Source organism: Musca autumnalis, unplaced genomic scaffold, assembly GCF_047663935.1.
Source record: "Musca autumnalis isolate F117 unplaced genomic scaffold, ASM4766393v1 scaffold_3, whole genome shotgun sequence".
NCBI classification, from domain to species: domain Eukaryota; kingdom Metazoa; phylum Arthropoda; class Insecta; order Diptera; family Muscidae; genus Musca; species Musca autumnalis.
The window spans coordinates 42,216,823-42,239,112 of NW_027411866.1; the positions used below are offsets into that span (position 1 = coordinate 42,216,823).

Sequence of the window (22,290 nt, forward strand, 5' to 3'; positions counted from 1 at the left end):
TGCCGAAAACTTTGAAGGGTAATATAGGTGTATTCTTACATGACAATCCCCTGATTTTTGATTGAGAAAATACTCTTACTACATTCCTAACAAATCCATGAAGTTATATGAATGTAAAATTTTTTATTAAATTTTTATGGCATATTTAAATTTTTCATCAAAAGTCGAAAATTGCAAAAAGTCGATTTTTTGAAATGCATGTGAAATGACAGACAACAAACAATTGGTCTGTTCCTTTACTTTTGAAAATGGTAAAACCGGCAAAAGTAATAAATGTTGTAAACTGCTCCCATATAAATTGTATGGTGTCTGAAGTAAAGGAACGCTTTTCGAGTAAAAAGTGGTAAAACTGGAAGATTCTTGAACGTAAAAGAACAGAGCTAATACTATAACCAAATGCAAAAAAACCCACAAAAATAAGCGAAAATACCCGAGCTTTACGTCAATTTTTGCAACCATTTTTGGTGGCGTATTAACCCAGTGGATTTGGATTTCAACTGTCAATTCCATAGCGCAAACGTCAAATAAATCCTCTCGAAGTGGGTTAATCCGGCAAAAAACTCTTGTGTAACCGTACTATAAGTGGGTTAATGTAATTGTTGAAAGATGGAACTCTTATTTCATCGATCTTACCACCTTTCTCCACGCGATTAATATGCAAATACCTGCCATTAAATGTACTGTGTGTTTGAGAGAAAAATTCTTCGAAATATCTACGGACCAATCTGCGTTGACGGTGAATATCGACGTCGCATGAACCACCAGCTGTATCTGCTATACAACGACATTAATATAGTTAAACGTATCGAGATGCAACGATTGCGTCGGCTAGGCCATATCATAAGAATGAACAATGATGGACCCGCTAAAAAGGCGTATAAATACGGACGCTTTGCAGTGCACGCAGAATTGGCAGAATTCTTAGTTCGGCCTATGGAACAAATGTTGTGTAATGGGCCAGTTAAGTAAGTAAGTAAATGTACTGTCACTCTGCTCACCACATGAACTGCGAAGATGAGCACAGTCTTGAATTTGTTGGTCGATGGTAGCAGAATTCCGACCACTAACTATCACACGATTCTAGAGGTAACATTCGACATCATGTTCAAGTCTGAGCTGAGATGTAGGAACAATGCCCTCAAGTTCCTAACTGCCACCACTTGGGATGCATACAAATAAACCTTGTTGACCACATTGTTACGCTATAAGTTGGTGTGTGGTAAGCTATCTGGCGCCAGTGTGGTCTGCCAACACAAGTACAACTCGAGGATGTAACTATATTCAAACGCCGCCCCTCATGCCGAAGATTCCAGTATAGCTACACAATGGCATACTCTCTTTGCAGTACAAGATCGTCTATTACAATGAGAGTCATCCCAATCACCGTGGGGGTTATCATGAACGGCAATTCCCCGTGATTTTTTTCACTTTATCCCTTAAGTTGCAACGGGGGAAAGACGAAACTCACGGGGAAATTTCATTCATGATAACCCCCCGTATGTTGTATAGAAATCCCCTTCCCAGGCTAGAGAAAGAGGTCCAACGATGTAGGAGAGAAGTCCTACATTAGCAAGCCATATCAAGCAGGTTTCGATAGCATTCACACAGATGCAGTGACAGGTCATATAAACAACTATCGTGTAAATACGGTTCTTGGTGTACCACCCTCATCTATCACAGGAGATGAACGTCAGCTGACACGTTCAATTCAAACGACTCTAGTACGTTCGGGATGTTGTATTCGTCTGAAAATTCTAAAAATCGGTCCATCTGATGTCCAACTTTACTCAAACGTTGGATGTGTTTAGGGCTTAACTGCCCTGCTAAACGTACTCAACAACTTTGTGGTTACAACCCATCGAAGCAGCCACATTTCTAGACCTGGAGATAGAGCCAGATTAAGCAGGAAAACGAACATAGCAATAGCAAACAATATCCTGTTGCCCTTCGGTTTTCAGTCTTTTACCAGAAATGGCAACAAAGGCAAGAAAGCCAGCCGCTTGCGTGCTGAGGCCTCAAACCGAAAACACATCCAACGTTTGAGTAAAGTTTTGTGTCATTTCTGGTAGAAGAATAGAAGAGCAGTGGCAACATAGATTGAATTTTATTCTATCAGAAATGACGTTCAACTTTGCTGAAACGTTGGATGTGTTTAGGACTTAACTAACTGCCTGTTTCTGTATGTCGAAAGAACGAGAGAATACTACCAAACTCTTGTGTATTTTCCAAATTTGTATTTTGTTTTGAAGCAAAGCAAAGGTAAAAATATTTCGAAAACTAAAGTTTGGACGTGTTTCATTCGCATACTTTTTCGTTTCGACATACAGAAACAAGCTGTAAGATAAACACACCCCTTTGAGGTCGGCACCAATCGATCTTAACTAAAATATCTCCCTAGGGAATATGCTATTAAGTCTAACCTTATTCTACAATGCGCCTACCAAAGTTTCCACTCTGAAGTGAAACTACTAATTCGCTAACACACATTTGGACGTTACCCTCTCCATTGTTATAAGTGGAGTCTATCTAACACTCCTGATTTTCTATAGGTCAAGCACCCTGATGATAATGCCATTCCAAATTCGAAGAGGGAGGCTCCTTCCAACGAATAGAGAGTACAAATTTCTAAAATTTCATTTTAAAATGGTTCCCATATTTTTGCCACACAAGAAAATTTGTTGCGACGTTAATCGCAAAAATTATTCTATTCTTAACTGTTAAGGCCTGGGTACATAAGCTGCCTCGCTGCTTGCCTTGCTTTCCTGCTTTATTTCTGACATAAGAAAAATAAAAGAATAAAGAAGGCCGAGGAAATTTCGAACTGGGTTGCCCTTTTCTTTTTTATTCTTTTATCAGAAGTAAGCAAGGTAAGCAGGCAAGGCAGCTTATGTACGCAGGCCTTAAGGCCTCGACACATAAGAAGCAGGGCATTCTTGATGAAGTCAAATCTGATAAAAGACTAAAGACCAAGTTCGACCTAATAAAAAGATTTCAGAATTACATTTGTATTAGGTCGAACTTGGTCTTTAGTCATTTAACAGATATGACTTAAGCAAGAATGTCATGCTTTTTATGTGTCGAGGCCTTAAAGGCCTGCGTACATAAGCTGCTCTGCCTGATTGCCTTGCTTTCCTGCTTCATTTTTGACATAATAAAAATAAAAGAATAAAGAAGGCCGAGGAAATTTCGAACTGGGTTGCCCTTTTCTTTTTTATTCTTTTATCACAAGTAAGCAAGGTAAGCAGGCAAGGCAGCTTATGTACGCAGGCCTTTAAGGCCTGCATACAAAAGCACCATAGCCTTAAAGGTGAGAACACAGTCAGCTCTTAGCTTAATTTTCCTGCTTAGCTTATTTCGTCACTAGGCCGCTTAAGGTAGAAACACAATTGGTCTGTTCCTTTACTTCTGAAAATGGTAAAACCGGCAAAAGTAGTAAAAGCTGAAAACTGCTCCCATATGAATTGTATTGTGTCTGAAGTAAAGGAACGCTTTTCGAGTAAAAAGTTGTAAAACTTGAAGATTCTTGAACGTAAAGGAACAGGGCTAATGAAATACGCCGCTTTTTTCCAGGCCAAGTACTACCTAATTCAAATGCTACTTAATTCATTTGAATTAGGTAGTACTTGGCCTTTAATCTTTTACATGGAACTGAGCGTGAAAAAGCGGCGTATTTCATTGTGTTTCTACCTTTATTTCTTGGTATCACACACACATCGGAATAAATAAGCAACAAAAATCCATTGTGTTCTCGCCTTAAAGGCCTGGCTACATAAGCTGCCTCGCCTGCTTGCATGCTTCATTTCCGACATAACAAAAATAAAATAAACAAAAGAAAAGGGCAAGTTCGAAATTGGCTCGAATAAAGAAAAATTCTTTTATTTTTGTTATGTCAGAAATGAAGCAGGCAAGCAGACGAGGCAGCTTATGTAACCAGGCCTTTAGTTTTCCTAATGGGTACTTTACACGATATGTTTTTTACATATGAGTTGTCACTTTGCATATACCTTTTGTATGGGAGAAGTGACAACTCATATGTAAAAAACATACCGTGTAAAGTACCCATAATGCTATGTTTACATTTACGAAATCCACTCGATTTCATCTGTCAAATTCATAGGTTAAACGTCAAATGAAATCCAATGGATTTGAGAGGAGATTTCATTTGACGTTTGAGCTATGGAATTGACAGATGAAATCGAGTGGATTTCGTAAATGTAAACTTAGCATAAGTTCCGGTCATGGCAGAACTACCAGGTAGTGGTCCCTTTATAAAAAAATATTTTTTTTTTTTGTAATTTCCCCAACAACATAAAGAAAGTTTTGACATAACATATTCAACATTTTACGATGCCACTACTTGGGTAATTGTTCCATGGTATAATCATTACAAGGTAGGTCATAGCAAACAGCTGATTAAAATTTTTTCTATTGGTTTGCTTATTCTTCCAAATCGTTATACACAATTTGTATATGTACATATGTGTATTGTTTTGAAAAATGTGACAAAAGTTTTTTAAACATATTAAAATTAAGTTGGAATTTTTGTTACAACATTTATTGAAATTAATTTATCAACATTGTGATGAAACAAACTTTTGAACATACACAGAAGCTGACTCTGTAAAGGAAACTTTTGCTTGGTTTACATTTACGAAATCCACTCGATTTCGACAGTCAAGTCCTTTCCGTATACGTCAAATGAAAACTCCTCTGAAATCCATTGGGTTTCATTTGGCGTTTAAGCAGTGGAATTGGCAGCTGAAATCGAGTGGATTTCGTAAATGTAAACCTAGGATTGGCCTCCCATTCATTTTTCGCGTTTTTAGTAATTGATCGAAAATACCAATAGTGCAACCTGTTGCATATTCATTTATGGTAATTCTGACAGAATAAGCAAATACACCCAGGCCTTGTTTTTCACAATTTGTTCGAACCTGACCTACCTTCTAGATTATTGTACCAAGATTATTCCATGGTCCCGGTCCACATGAAATTAAGTGTTCTTAGATCGATTTCCTCACTACAGCAATTTCATGATTTCACTCTACTTGAGCGCCGACCATAGGAATACAAACAAAACGAATGCATGCGTGAATGTATGAGTGAAAAAAGCAACAACCAAATGATGTTTTTTGTTTGTTTTTGTTCACACATAAGGTCTGTAAGGATAACCCAAAAATTTGTACAAATTCGTACAAATTTTTACTGAATGTTGTTCGATAACAAAATTATACAGCAAAAGAGAGCGAGTTTGAGAAGATTTTTGGAGAGTTTTGTGACTGAGAATGTTCAAATTTTTGCTGGGAAAATTTTTCCCGCAAAAATTTGCAAGTGTGATCAGCTGACTTTTAATCACCTGTTCAATGTAAACAACTCGAAATGTTAACATTTTTGACCAAGAAAATTTCACAATTGCAAATGTAATTCGATCTAAAAATGCATAATTTCATAATTTTTTCAATGAAACCACTCTAGTGTGGACCGGGACTAACAGACTGCAATTTCATATCATTTGCTCATTGAATTTTGTTCCGCCACTTCATGCAATTACTTACCTTCATATATTTCTCGCAAGATTTTCTAATATCATTACAGGTAATTTTGGAACGGGCATATCCACAAAATTTCGTTGGTTTGGGCAAGAGATTATCACGATATAGCCACCACAGAGTGGGATAGATTTTCTTTTTGGCCAAATCACCGGAAGCGCCAAATATCACAAAGGTGTGAGGAATTTTGCCATCAAAATGTGTACCCTCACACACCATGGTGGGCGATTTCAAGGCCTTGATAATGCGATCCAGCGTATGTTCGTGATTGTCCTGATCGTGACCTAAAGACACAGAAGCAAAAGACGAGAAATTAGTGCCAATGAATGCAGCAACTTGAAGAAAATTAATAATAATAATGACGATAATGTGAAAATAATTATATTTAACCTTGAACTTTGTAAATGTTGCTGTTATTGTTTATTTGCTTCTTCTTTTTATTTTTTTTCTTAATTTTATTGTTAGCGATCTACGTTATTATTTGACCGTTTGTCTATATCATACGAGGTTGCAGGGCTTACTAAAAACTCGTCTTAGCATGACTTTGAAATATATAAACGTTTTTTCTATTGCATTTCGTTTGTCATTTGTCTCTTTTCCTTTGAACAGATCGATACCGCCGAGCCCCCTTGAATCACTTTGAATGGGAGAAATTGCATTCATTTTGAGTGCAAGCTTAGGTAAATACCTGTACAAACCTACACACTTACAAATGGCATGACAATTAATTCAAGTATCTAAACACTCGAATGGTTCCGTGCTGCATCTAAAATGCAACTACACTTTTTCCATTCGTTCTTCAAGTGAATAACGTAAATCTGAGTAATAATAAGCATATAAATTAGTACAGGGTAACAAATAATTAAACACAGATGATGGGTACATAAGCTGCCTCGCCTGCTTGGCTCGCTCCCCTGCTTCATTTCTGACATAACAAACATAAAAGAATAAAGAAGGCCGAGCCAATATCGAACTAGGTTGCCCTTTTCTTTTTTGTTCTTTTATCAGAAGCAAGCAGGCTAGGCAGCCTTCAGCCAGAAAGCCAGCCGCTTATGTGTCGAGGCCTTCAAGACTGCCTAGCCTGCTTGTCTTGCTTGCTTCTGATAAAAGAATAATAAAGAAAAGGGGCAACCTGGTTCGAAATTGCTCGGCCTTCTTTATTTATTTGTGTTTCTTATGTCAGAAATGAAGCAGGGGAGCGAGGCAAGCAGGGTAGGCAGCTTATGTACCCAGACCTTAAGACGTTCTTTAATAGAGCGGTCACATACATCAGGCTATAAAACTAGGTTGTATTTGATTCATATATTCTTCACTGTTGGCCACTGCAGTATTTTCTTCCATGGCCATGATGACAATTACTTATTGGTACACCCTGTACATTATTGAAGTATCAATACAAACAATGACTAGAGATTGATAAAAAATTCCTTCTAGTTTAATGAAAAAGAGATAGAAATTCTCATAAATGTTGAACTTTGGTGTGTGATGGATTTCGTAAATATACAGTACATGTAATATTTCTCTCTCTAATTTCTCGCATAAAACCATTCCTCTATAACGTGTTGTTACGCCATACACAAGCTCGATCGTACCTTATATACTTTATTTCGACAATCTCTGTATAGTATTCAATAAACAATGCTAAAACGTGTGGTGAAGATCACGCGATATATTCTAAGTTTCTTTGAGTTGAGGGGAAAAAATCGTGCTTAAAAGTTAGGTTTCATAGACATACAAAGAATGTATGTATGTACTGTGTGTGATATGCCACCATTGCTTCAATAATGAATAACAACAATATATAAATACGCGGTTAAAACGCATTAAAGCCCACATTTCGAAGTCTATTTGTTTAAAATACAGGTATTATATGACGTCTACGGGGCATTTGTTAAGCTAATTAAGTTCTGAGTCAAAAAATAAAAAATATACATATATTTTATAATATGTGTGCATATGTATAGTTTATGTACTGTTCTTTTTAAGGCTTTGTGTAAACACAAAGCTAGATGTTAATTAAAAACAAAGTAAAAAAAAATAGTGACAGATTTTTTTTAATTCGTCCTGTTGGGAGCAAAGATAGATAGGGTTTTCAAAAATTATCTCAATCTTACGCGAGCTATAGTAGCATGTTAACTATATAGCTTTTTGCCGGGATAATCCCAAGGGTTTTATGAATTATTTGTGGTGGAGTTGACAATTTATATACTCTGGATTTACTAAATCCAGTACAATGTAAACGTATTCGATGGGTTGTAACCACAAAGATACTGGAGTTATTTGAGTAGGTTTGACAGGACAATTAAAAAGGTTGCGGTGTGCAGTGCGCGCCTGTACCGCATGCTGAGCAGATGTTTTGTGCGGTGTCAACAATCCTTGCCCTGTAACAAGTTGAGCGCCTGCATCTTCCCAAACGTAGTTGGTCAAACATTACATTGGCTTGTTTTCAGCTGCAATACGTGGGGGATGTACTCCAAGTTGGGCATTTACATGATAGTTGTTTATGGCATGTGCGACTGCATCTGTGTGAATGCTATACAAACCTCATGCTCGATAGGCTTGCTTATCTAGGGATTCTCTCTTGTATCGTTGGACCTCTCTCTCTCTAGATCAGGAGGAGGCATTGTGACTCACAAGAGAGCCCATGTGCTCTAAGTGAGCGTAAATTTGTTATCGCTCACAGCCTGTGTAGATCAGCCAAGATCATCCATATACGTTAACGTATGTGAGAATAACAATCAGTCGTCGTTGAGCAGCCGACAAGTAAACATGTGCATGGATATACGCATAATTTTAGTGGGGACACTGAATAAAACCGCACACACCTGCCACATGTTTACAGGTCTAGCAACCACTGAATGCTGATACAAACTTTCTTGTGATTCTCTCACTACTTTACTCTCTTTTTTATTTTGAGCATCAATGGTGTAGATGCTAACACGTTGTGAACAACAAAAAATGTACGCTCATTGAGAGCACAAGAGAGACCCAAAAATATTCTCTGCCTCACTCTGCTCTAGATGATGACATGCCTACCCACCATACAGTGATTAGTATGGCTCTCACGGTAACACCCGCAAGTACTACAACGAGATCAATGTATTGTTCTCCAGGAAGAATCTTTTTCACTCCATGTGGATGATCCACTGAAGACATGAGGATGAACTCTTTTGCAATTCCCAGGGCGGCGTTCGAACAGGTTTGAATACTGTTCCATCGCATTATGCACTTATGTTTGGGGACCACACTGGCGCCACATAGCATACCACAGACTGACCTATCGCTTTATATGTGGCGAACAAGGTTTATTTATCTGCATACCAAGTTCTACCGGCTAGAGATTTCAATATCTCGTTCTTATATCTCGACTTGTCACGGACAACGTGCACACACAATCGAATAATACCCCAAGAATCTTGGGTTAGCAATTCTGTTATCATCGACCATTCCGCGCCCGGAAAAATTTACAGAATAACTTTGAAGGCCTTATATAGATGACAGAAGAAGAAGCTTTTCTATAGACAACGGAAGGCATTTGAAAACCTTTGTACTTCTTTTATAGATGACAGAAGACCTTTGAAGGTCTACTCTAAACGACAGGTTTGAATATTTTTTTTTCCATCGCGTTGCACTTATATTCGCGGACCGCATTGGCGCCGCATACTTTACCTTAGACCGACCTATCGTGTTATGTGTGGTCAAGAAGGCTTCTTCATCTACACCCCAAGTGCTGGCTTCTAGGGTCTTGAGGACCTTGATCCAAGTTGTGGCATGCGCGGACGACATAGACATTCTGTCGAATGTGATCTCTAGAATCTTATGGCCGTAGATTTAGTGGCGGATATTTGAATATTCCTCGCGTCAAAAAATGTGGTAAGACCAGACAAACAGCAGTTCAGCCTTTCACAAATGACATCAGGGAAGTTACCCAACGCCAAGATTGTACACTCATCCGCATACATTAAGATCTCCCTATTTCACTCCTCGGGTTCTGAATTTAACGTACGACCGACGATCACACACATAATTGATTATCCAACGTTTCAAACTTGGTGGGAGGGTAGTCTGCTCAATGTCCTCAAACAGCGCGCGGATTGCTTGACAGCATCGAGCGCTACCAACACTGTCGTATTGCACGACTTCTTCTGGTTGAGTCCTCGACTTATATCGTCGTGTCACGGAATCCATGCATGATGATCGGCATCTGGATAGCTATTTCTGATAGGGGAGGGGTAAAGCATCAAGAGTCTTTGCTACAGACAACTTAAGCGAAATCGGTCTGTACGATTCACATTCGGTGGCATCCTTGCCTTGCTTGCGTTAAGCAACTTTACCTGGGCAGTTCAACGCCTAACTGCTACTACTATACATTCCATGTATAGAGACATGATCAAACGAAATAGGTCTGTATTGAACAGACTGGTGCAACATGAAAGCTGGTCCACCATCTCCACTTCTAGTGCAATCCTTTCTCAGTACGTTGTAACCATTACAACGATGTTAGTTGCAGTTGTTGTTGAGCTTGGTTTTCTGCACCACCGGGACCATATTCTTCCGGCTCATATAGTACACTGTTGCCTCGTTTATACCACGGAGTCCATTGCAATTAAATTGCAAAAATGATGAATTTCCAGGTATTGGGAAAGCAACGATCGCTGCTAAGAGCGTGTGTGCTTGCTGTTGGGGGACTTCTGTGGAATCTCGTATTCTGCTGGCTACTCACTGAGGGCTATGTTCTCGAAGCATGTAACAACATGGTTCTCTCGTAGTCCCTCACATGGACGAGCCCAGAACAACACTTGAGTTCACCCACTCCCGAAATCTATTGCCTCTCATCGAAGTTTTAGAGTGGTAGTTGAGGATGTGACAAACCGAGCACATTCAAATTGGTCTTGAGTTTTCCTTCGTCACGGCACGGACCAAAAGAATTCGGCGCAGGCATTCCGGGATATGCTGCCCCAACACAAAAAGGTGACACGGATGACTTTGTTGGAGATAAAACAAGTTTGCGCTCCCGGAGTAAATTATGGATAGTGGCTAGATAATCGGAAATCAATCGAAAACAATCGAAATATTTACTGGTGGATTGGAAAGTTTCGCATGATAAAGGTTGAACAAAATGGGTGCAACCACTCCGCCTTGACTTCAGAATTCGACAAAAGCTTGCCTAGCATTAAGGTAATTGGCGAGCCAACGCGTGACATCATTTGGAAGGATGGATATCGGAAATCAGCATTGAATGATCGACCGTATCGATCGACGTCTTGGGCAGGTTAAGAGCTGCCACAATGGTCCGTTCTGGCGGCCGCAGCTGATGATGCGCTTCCCTGAAACCATGTTGGTGGCTAGCAAGACCGAAGGGATCGTAGCAACAAGGATACCAAAACTTTTGCCACAGGTGAGTGGAAGTGTATAAATCGCGCGGTAGTATTTTCCATTGTAGTGGATATTTTGGTCTTCAGAATTGGAATAAACTTCCAAAAATCCGAAATACCTAATTGTGTAATTAACAACTCCAGGGGCTCAATTCTATTTCTATGAAAATTCGAAATGAAAATTTTTATAAAGGAAAAAACTGTCAAATGAAAAGAAATATAAAGAAAATATTTTTCATTTCAATTTTTCATTTCAATTTCATAGAACAAGAATCCAGCCCCAGAACTGTGGTCAGGTAACCAAAGCTTGTTGCACCGAGCTTCTTCAACATGATCATTGAGATTTGTAGATAGCTGTCTCAACTCAACTGGATGTGAAGGAGAATGGTTGCAGATCTTTTTTGAGCAAAATTTCTGCAGGTAAAAAAAGGCAGAACTGATTTTTCGACTTTTGTTTAACGATTATTTCACAATGAAAAAGAAAATGGACAAAAAAACAGAAGAAAAAGTCGAACGCTGACAAAACTGTGAAATAAAAGACGAAAATTGATTTTTTTACGTTTCTTTTTGACATTGCTGCCATATCTACCATTTTTCCGTTCCTTTACTTTTCTGGTAAAAATGTTCATGAGAGAGCAATTTTGAGCAATTTTGACACTTTTCTCTTTTACCACCCTTACCATTAAAAAAGTAAAGGAACAAAGCTAATATGAATCGGGGTGCACTAATTGATATTAGAGAAGTCTGCCTTGTTATGGACCAAAGCTGCTTCCAATTGATGTTGCACTGATTATTTAGAGCGCCAATGCTCTAGAACAAGCACATCAATGAAGGTACCCAGTTGTTCAATTCGGTCATCAGCTGCCAGATTTTCCGAATGAAATTGGCCGCATTGTTGTGCCAATCTGTAAGCCATGGATGGAAAATTTGGTCTCATTAACGGAATTCTAGCCGCTTTGAGAACTGTTTCCCTGAATATTTTCTCACCATTCCTGGTGGATGGGGGTAGCGGCAATGGACTCAGGGTGTTCTCAGTGAATTTTGTGAAGCCTTGCCAATTGACTTTATTATATTTCATAAAGGTTCGTTGATCGGGCTCATAGACATCGTTGGGTTTCTCTACAGTGTCCAGGATTGGAATGTGGTCTGAATTTAGTGCGATATTTGTTTGCCAAAATGTAACAGGAAAGTGTGATGGACGGACGATAGAAATGTCCGGGGACCTCCAACATCTGGCTCTAATTCTTGTAGCGAAATTCTCACTTATGGAGACGAAATCGCATTCATCTATCTGGTTCGCAATAAGCACACCTCGTGGACCGTTCGCTAATTGGGAATTCCAAATCTCGTTACGAGCGTTGAAGTCGCCACAAATAATTTTCTTATCCGATTGCAGAAGGTGGAAAATTTTCGCGTGTAACTGGACCCAATGCAGTTAACGGACAGAATATGATATCTACATTGACGATCTCCTGTATGGACTGCAATCCTAATAAACTCAGGATGAGAAGGAATGAGTGGAGATGTCATAGTATATCTGACGTCCTGCTGGATGATAAATGAACGAGACCTCTAAAGCTGGCCATACACTATCAAATTTTGATGTCAACATTTGTAGTAGTATGTGTAATTTTTGCAAAATTAATTTTTAGAGGAAAATTTGAAGATTTCGGTTGCAGATTGAAGGCTGATTGAATGCACTGCTACACACTTATCAAGCACACACGTACAGAAGGAGTTCATCGGATGGAGAAGCCAATTTGATAGTGTATGGGCCGCTTAAGGGTTGTTGTATTTGTTTTTGACGTTGGGCGCCATCCATGGCACAATAATACAGGTACAACCATGATAAAATAATAAGGTGGCGTAAAATGACCAGATGATTGGTTTCAATCTGTCAAACTTTTTGTTATTGTGAATAAATTGTATGAAAACGTAAACAAACGTTTTGACATATTGAAGAATTTTTGGCAAAAACAGAGTTGTATTTGTGCTACTTACGTGACCTGTTAAATAGATCTTGGGTACAACGGGGAAAAACAGCTGATTATCACACTAGTTGCCAAAATGCATTATTGTGAATAAAATCACATACAAAAGGTAAACAAGCATTTCACAGCAATGCGTTATTGTGAACAATTTTGGCGTTTGGTATGATTTGATAACAATAATTGTGTCATTTACAATACCAAACGTCAAATTTGCTCACAATAACGCATTACTGTGAATTGCTTGTTTACCTTTTGTATGTGTTTTTATTCACAATAATGCATTTGTATTTGGGTGCCACCGTGGTGCAATGGTATGCACGCCCGCCTTGCACGCAGAAGGTCGGTGGTTCGATCCCCGGCCAGGCAACATCAAACATTTTTCAACGGTGGCAAAATACCCCTTAGTAATGTTGGCGTGTCTTAAGACACGCCTTTCGGACTCGGCGATAAACAGTAGGTCCCATAACATTGAGCTAAATATGAATCGGGGTGCACTCATTGATATGAGAGAAGTCTCCATAGTCCCGTATGGGATGTTGTGGAACAATGTTTTTTTTGTACCTGTATTATTGTGCCATGATTTGATGTAACACCTCCTTATTCCACCAACAACATTGGAAAAAAATGGTAAAAGTGGTTAACTGCTATCAAAAGTAAGGGAACACTTTACAGGTTAAAAATGGTAAGAAATGGTAACCTCAGGCACGTAAAGGAACAGAGCAATTATTTTATTTCTCATTTCGATTGCCATTTGTTATTGACAGCATGTTTAAATATGTATGTATATTTCGAAGCTTTGGTTTGGTTTCAAGCAGTTTTTAGTAACCTTGCAGTACCATTTAACCATTATCACCAGAAGCTTGCCTGGCTTTCTTGCATTGCTTCATAATAAAAAATAAAGAAGAAAGGTACAACATAGTTTGAAATTGGCTCGACCTTCTTTATTCTTTAATTTTTATTATGTCAGACTTCTTATGCACCGAGGCCTTATGTTATTAATTTGTGCAACATAAAAATATGACACCTAACATGGGGTTCTGTCACCTCATCAGTCACTTAATGCCAAATATTTTTAGTTTGGACTCCAGATTGGGCGCAATATTGTTACATTCCTTAATACGGCCATAACTTTTTATTGATATTGTATTCAAACAAAAATAATTAAAACAGTTATATATTAAGTCCCAATTTACATTAGGCGAGTTTACTTGCGGAGTTTGCTTGAGAGGCAAAGGGTTACCATATACCTCACCTCTCTCTCCATCAAACTGACAATTGCCGCAAGTAAACTCGCCTAATGTAAATTGGGACTAAGGAACCAGGGTTGTTTTCAGAGTAATACTAAGTTTACATTTGCGAAATCCACTCGATTTCAACTGTCAATTTCATAACTCAAACGTCAAATGAAATCTCATCTGGATTTCATTTGACGTTTAACCTATGGATTTGACAGTTGAAATCGAGTGGATTTCGTAAATGTAAACCAAGCATAATATTTGCATTTGTTTACAACAAAAGCTTTAAATAAAAACATGAATTCATATTTATTTAGAACGGATAAACTTTCATTTATTATGTATTATGAATGACCAAATGAATGAATGAGTGAACGTAATGCCAATAACGGACAGCGGTTTTTACTTTTTGAACTTGATAATGAATGTTATTGCGTGTACATATACATACATATGTATGTATGCACATTCATTTATAATTTATGAATTTATGCGTGAATTGTATTTGTTGTTATACTTTCAGATTTATTGTTAGTTAGATGATGGCGACTTTTGTGGGTATGACCCATATCATTAAGTTTTGTGTTAGAGAGGCTACTATGACCGGCAGGGGGGTATTTATGTACAGCGTTATAATTATTTTGCTATGATCAGGTGGTTATTTTGTTAGTTGTTGTTTTTATGTCAGTTCATTGCCATGAATGTCATGAAGTTGATTGTTAATCTTGGTAATCTTTGTATAGGCAGGTAGTAACATGATCCGTAAAACGATTGTGAATGTGGGATGAGAATGAGGCTATTTATCACGTGTTATTCCGTACATTCATAATAATATGCATAGTTGTTGTTTTTTATTTTAATATATAAAAGTAATTGTAGAAATGTAATGCTGACATGGAAAATTTTTTTTGGCGCCCATAAAATACAGATCGCTATTAATTAGCTTCAGCAGTTTTTACTTTTACATTACGAGTATATGTAAAGTTTACGTCCATAGTATAAAAAAATAATGAATTATGATTTCTCATGCTAAATAAAGTTTTTTTTAGAACTTGCAAGAATATTCAAGTTTGTCATTTCTGTTTTTTTTTTTGCTTTATAAATTTGAGAAGTTTTACAAGATTGTCGGATTAATTAATCATTTGACATGATCGCTCCAAACGATTAATCCAATGAAATGTAGAACTCACAACTAGTTATGGTCAATAAAAATTTTATACCACTTTTTCTTTTTGCATGACTAATATAAAAACCAATATTTTGTATAAGGTCATGGTTTCAAACATCATACGAATGAAAAAAAAAAATAATAAAACAAATAAAAATTATAAATTCATAAATTATTCATAACAAATTTTTCTATAAAATATAAATGTTATGTATTGTATAGAATAATTTTGTTTGCAAAGTATTGTAGATAACAATGAACGCAAACAAACAAAACGATTCCCATACCAATCACACAGTCACAAACTTTTCAGTTTCTTTGAATCGTTTCGCTCTCAAAACAAAACTGCAAACTTTGTCTTATGCCAGACTATGAAAAAATTCATTGAAAACGTTTTGCCATTTTCTTCCAAATTTTCATTGACGTCTACACACATATATGAAATCATATGAAAATTTTGATATTTTCATTGCTTTGCATTCGTTTGAGAGTTACGAATGTAAACACAAAGAATAATTTCAGATTACAGAACCTTGTGTACAGACTTTCACCCCCTTCACACCTCTTGCCTATAAACTCATTTTCACGTATATGAAAATTTTCATAGTCTGGCACAAGAGTTTTCAATGCAAAAAATGGTGGAATAATAAGGTGTAACCATGATGAAATTATAAAGGTGGCGTAAAACGGCCAGCTGGTTGGTTTCAATCTGTCAATTTGTTTGTTATTGTGAATAAATTGTATGAAAACGTAAACAAATATTTTGACATATTGAAGAATTTTCGGCCAAAATAGAGTTGTTGTTGTGCTACTTACGTGACCTGGTAAATAGATCTTGGGTGAAACGCCAAAAACAGCTGATCTTCCTTCCAGTTGTCAAAATGCGTTATTGTGAATAAAATCCCATACAAATTGTAAACAAGCAATTCACAGTAATGCATTATTATGAGCAAATTTGACGTTTGTCATGATTTGATGTAACACCTTCTTATTCCACCATGATGCAAAAATACGAAAACCGTATGATTACTGAAATTTTAGTTAGTGGCCGTAGTTTTTTTACAGCTTTACGTTGCGTTTATACATGAAATGACAGTTGAGTTCATGCAAGGCATATTTATATTGTTGTTTTTGAAAATTAATTGTCAAAGAAAATATTGAATAATAGGGTAATGCATTTTGAAAATCCTCTAAAATAGAACTAATTTGAATCAAAATGTAAATATAAAGCATTCAGAGCTGTCGTAGGTCATTGCGAAGTTTCAAATTTAATGAGTAGACCATAGCACAATTACACAGGTAGTGGTATCGTAAAATATTGAATATGAAATGTCAAAATTTTCTTTATGTTGCTGGGGAAATTGCAACAAAAATAATTTTTTTTATAAAGGGATTTGACATTTCATATTCGAACAGCTGATGTGATACCACTACCTTGGTAACTGTACCATGGAGTAGACCCTTGCTCTGTTCCAGAACCTGCAAGAAGCTACTATTTTTGCTACGATAAATTTTTTTTCTTTATGCTATCGAGAAAAATAGTAGAAATTAGTAGATTCTTACATTTACAAAAAAGTAAGAATATAGCTGATTGTCACTTCTACCCCAGCAAAAAGTTTGCATCCGCAGATGCAGTTGAATCACTACATCTGTACGGTACCCAGCAAAAAGTTTGCATCCGCGGATGCAGCTGAATCACTACATCTGTACAGTACATTTGCCGTTGGAGTACATCTTTTACTATGAATTCACTTATGAATTTGACAAGAGAGCGCGCAGCTAGGATGGATTCCATCTCGCTTCCACAGCTCACAGCTAGGACGCACTCCATTTTCGATCCAAATAACAGCTTTTGATGTAGTGTTTTAGATTGATTTTTTTAGCCTGTCTAAAGATGCAATAAAAATGCAAGCCATTGCGAAATATCCAAGAATAAATAAAATTCATTTATTATTTGTGTAAAACAATAATACAAAGAACTTTATTATATAAACACAAATTAAAAAAAGTTTCCATTAAATTCAATCACATTTGAGTTTACTTTCTCCGTTCTCCATTTAATTCAAACGCATCTGATTTTGCTTCATCATCCTAAAGGTTTTTATGTTGCCTTCCCATCACTAGTTCAGCTTTCGACATGGACTCCACTCCATTAAAAATTTCCGTCTCGTGAATTACCGCAAAAATGTTCGCAACTTAAGTTTTTATTTCTTTATTTTATAACAAATTCTTCTTTGCAGTGGTTTGGGATCAACCAACTGTTTTTGTTTTTTAGGGATCTCTAAAGCAGCTGTTTATAAATTGTATCCAACGGAGTGAATTTTTCATAACTCCGTGTGGACTGCATCGAAGGATGTTGTGAAATCATAAGTCCACATGCACAACTTCCAAAAATTTTTACTGGGACCTTATATAAATATGCCCTGAGTTCATGTATTGATTGTCAAGCCCCCAAAACTTGCATGTGTGACGTAGGCGTCCCGACAACTGCAAAAGCAGTTATAAAGTTATGAATGAAAATCATCGACTTCTTTTAGTTTTCCGTTCACATATATATTTGGTTATTCTTTTTTTTTTTTGTTGGCGTTTTTATTGTTGGACTGCAGAATTTTTCATCTTTGTGTTTATTTCAGCTTTAGTCCATATTTCGTTGTATTCAAGTATTTGAATAGCAACAAAATGTTTTACAGTGGATATGAAATTGATTAGTTGCGGGCGGAGGGTAGGGAATACTATAGTTTCAGTTGTCACCAAACAACTTCATCAGTTCCCTTTTCCGCCGACTCTGTATCGATAAACAGGTTAATAAGCCCATCCAGCAAATTAAACAAAATGAGAAATTTGCTATATGGCCCTAAAGCTGATTACCCTACAACTTGAGTCGAACTAAAGAATTTTATATCCACCACTGTTTTTATGTCGTCTTTGCTTTGCAAAGAATACGAACATAGGATTGTTGCTTCAATAAGCGGGGGTAAAACAACGAGAAAGTTGTTGTTTTTGCATTGCATTAAAAAAAAATTCTTTAGTTCGACTCAAGTTGTAGGGTAATCAGCTTTAGGGCCATATAGCAAATTTCTCATTTTGTTTAATTTGCTGGATGGGCTTATTGACCTGTTTATCGATACAGAGTCGGCGGAAAAGGGAACTGATGAAGTTGTTTGGTGACAACTGAAACTATAGTATTCCCTACCCTCCGCCCGCAACTAATCAATTTCATATCCACTGTAAAACATTTTGTTGTTATTCAAATACTTGAATACAACAAAATATGGACTAAAGCTGAAATAAACACAATGATGTAAAATTCTGCAGTCCAACAATAAAAACGCCAACAACAATAATAGGCATCAGCACGGCCTTGTTGATCAATGCGTAATGCAAAAACAACAACTTTCTCGTTGTTTTACCCCGCTTATTGAAGCAACAATCCTATGTTCGTATTCTTTGCAAAGCAAAGACGACATAAAAACAGTGGTGGATATAAAATTCTTTAGTTCGACTCAAGTTGTAGGGTAATCAGCTTTAGGGCCATATAGCAAATTTCTCATTTTGTTTTATTTGCTGGATGGGCTTATTGACCTGTTTATCGATACAGAGTCGGCGGAAAAGGGAACTGATGAAGTTGTTTGGTGACAACTGAAACTATAGTATTCCCTACCCTCCGCCCGCAACTAATCAATTTCATATACACTGTAAAACATTTTGTTTTTTTTTTTTTTGTTTTCAACCCATTTCAATTATGATCTCACTTGTAAAAAATTATGGACAGTTGGGAGACATTGTGTAGTAAGTCAGGGTTGTATTTGAAGACAAATTGTTTTGTGTAAACGCCTAGTTATGTATGTGTGTATATACATATATGCTAATTACAGCGATAATTTAATCTCAAAACAATTTTGCAAGTTGTCATTCATTGTAAAGGTAAATTTAAGTATATTTATAAATAAATAAAAACTACGCAAAGTAATATTCCTACTGATAATAAAAAATGATAACTATAATGATGATGATGCCAGATAGATAAGGTGAGTTTGTTAATGCCATGTTCATACCAGAGCTTTAATTACGTTGTTCGGTCACACAATATTGTACGCGAATTAATCCAACCATGGTACAATAATACAGGTAGCATTATCATGCCAGCTGATGGTAACATATGGCCTGTTCCCGTACTTTATAAAGTGGTAAAAGTCGTAAACTTGTAAAAGTCGTAAACGATTTTCATATAAATTTTGTGTACGGGAACGCAAAATGTGTTAAAGTGGTAAAAATGGTAAAAACTTTTTAGTTCTGGAACGGAGCTATAGTCAAATTTTGACACCTCATGTTACCAACACCCAGTCAGCATTTTTTGAAAATTTTAATCAAATTCGAGTCTTTTTTGATCCGACTGCACGATTAAAAAGCTAGAATATGAGCTCATTTTCTGAGCATAAATGACTCCTTTGTCGGTAGGAAAACATAACCTCAGGCGACTCTTCTAAACAAATCACAAATGAGTCTTTTTCGAGTCGTATTTCAATCATTTATTGGTGTTTTGTTGATTAATTTCGGACCCTTTTTCGAGTCTTTTTAGAGTCATGTTTATAATCATTTATGAGTCTTTAGGGAGTCATTTATGAGTCTTTTTGTTAGACGAAATAAATTAAAAAAATTTTCTTTTTATTCTTCTTTGTTTCTTTCCTTTGTTTTATAGTCTTTTCTGCTTTGTTATGTCTTTTAATTATCCTTTATGTTGCTTGGTGGTTAGTATACTGCTTCTTCATTTCACTTGGCAAAACCTGTTGTGTTGTGTTTGTCTGTAATATTAATATTACACGTTACATTTATATCAAAATTTTGTAGAAAGTGTATATGAGAATTTTATTTTTTTATTTACAACCAAATAAAAATAAAACAAAGCAATCAGTTTTTAATCACCTAACTGTTCAAAATATGATCAGAGTATACATAATTATAATCACTTTTCAAACACCTGTATGACCCTTTTTTGATTAAGCATTTTTCAATCTTCCAGATGATCAAAATGTGACAATAAATAACAAAAAATTGTCACATTTTAAACACCTCAATGATTTATTTGTGATTGCTACACATTTGTTGTTGTATTTTAAATTGAACTCTTTTTAATCATTACAGGGAGTCACTTTCGAGTCCCTTTCTGATCACACAAGCGACTTAATCAATTTTTGATCACCAAAAGGACTCTAAAAAGACTCCTCAATGTGATTTTTGACAAAACAGTCTTCTAAATGCTATCTGGGCAATTGCCGATACGGCTACCTGTGTATTTGTACCATGATACCAACATAGATTATATTAGCTTCATTCCAGTACTTTTTTAATGTCGAAAGTGTCAAATAAACTGTACAAATGTCAAAGTCGGCGTGTGAGACAATCAGAAGCCGGCAAACATATTGCACATTTTTTCTCGCCTAAAATTTGTGGTGTAAAAAGTTTCAGAAGGGAAAGCCATTCAGCTTAATTTTTGTTCAAAGAGAAGTGAATATTTTGCAACGCATTTTGGGAAATAATGTCCAAAATGTGTTAAATGTGTAAAAACTCTTTAGTTCTGAAACGAAGCTATTTCCATACTTTTTTGTTAATGTTAAAGGAAGTTTTAACCAAAAGGTATATAAAATTAGAACTGGAAAATTAATTGTCCTGCCATACAATATATAGTTAATCTTAGACTACGTTTACATTTACGAAATCCACTCGATTTTTATCTGTCAATTCCTTTGTGTATACGTCAAATGAAAACTCATCTGAAATCGATTGGATTTCATTTGACGTTTGAGCAATGGAATTGACAGTTGAAATCGAGTGGATTTCGTAAATGTAAACATAGTATTAAGCTACATATGTATATTCTTTTCAATAGCGTTTCCTATTCTTTCTCAAAATTTTGGTTTTTTAATACATTTTTTTTCCATTTTCAAAATTAACGTGAGAGAGACCTGCCAAAATAACTTTTCGATAAATACTCTCATTTGTTAGAGATGGGAGATAATTTAAACGCATTTTACATTTAACATGTTTTATAAAATATGCATCATTTAAGTTGTCAATTCCATACAATATCTGTCAAATAAATGACGTAAACTCCCAAAACACCTGTTTAAAGAGCAAGTTTAAAATGCGTATTATCATCGTTCGGAGAGTAATTTAAAATGGACAATGTACATGAATGGTAAGTAATTAATTTGTAATTTGGGTTCGAACCATGATGAAATAATAAGGTGGCGTAAAATGACCAGATGATTGGTTTCAATCTATCAAATTTTTTGTTATTGTGAATAAATTGTATGAAAACGTAAACAAACGAATTTTTGACAAAAACAGAGTTGTATTTGTGCTACTTACGTGACCTGTTAAATAGATCTTGGTTCGAACAAAGAATAGAGAGCGAACCGTCAGTATGAACAAGGCATAAAAAAGAACTGAGAATAATTGCAATTAGTTGCAGGACTTTGCAAATACTGTTTACTTGGTCTAGGTCCACACTAGAGTAAATTTCATTAAAAAGTTTCATGAAATTAGGCGTTCTTAGGTCGAATTCCCCACTACAAGAATTTTATGATTTTGCTCTACAATGGAACTCGATCTAGAAACGCATAATTTCATGAAGTGTTTTAATGAAATTACTCTAGTGTGGACCGGGACTTGCGAAGTTATCGAACAAGCCTAATATCAACAGCATTTCTTTTGAAGTGTTTGAACAAAACGGGCCTACTTAAAATGTTGTTTTTTAATAAAGTACGAAAGTATGTACAGTCGAGTTTCTCTATAACGACAATATCCATAACGAATAATTAATTGTCTGTAACGAATTCTTTTAAAAAGTTCAAATATGAGTTCTCACACAAAAGTACCTACGTTAAGCCGCATTTGCATATTGAGTACCTGTCAAATAATGACGTTGTATTTGTCCCAAATACTTCCCAGCAAAATGTTCGATGCCAAAGA

General features: G+C 36.3%; 1 protein-coding gene across 2 annotated transcripts in view; it reads right to left on the bottom strand.

Moving 5' to 3' along the window:
* Positions 1-22,290, bottom strand: part of Zw (glucose-6-phosphate 1-dehydrogenase Zw) — a 40,704-nt gene that overhangs the window by 12,877 nt on the left and 5,537 nt on the right. Inside the window, exons 1-2 of one of the 2 annotated variants that reach the window (XM_073973042.1) lie at positions 5,940-6,328; positions 5,556-5,833 (exon numbers count right to left, since the gene is read on the bottom strand). In XM_073973042.1, the coding sequence (XP_073829143.1) occupies positions 5,556-5,768 (213 nt within the window). In that variant the 5' untranslated portion in view covers positions 5,769-5,833; positions 5,940-6,328. Of the gene's footprint in view, positions 1-5,555; positions 5,834-5,939; positions 6,329-22,290 lie in introns of those variants that run through there. The other variant, XM_073973041.1, reaches the window with a different exon arrangement.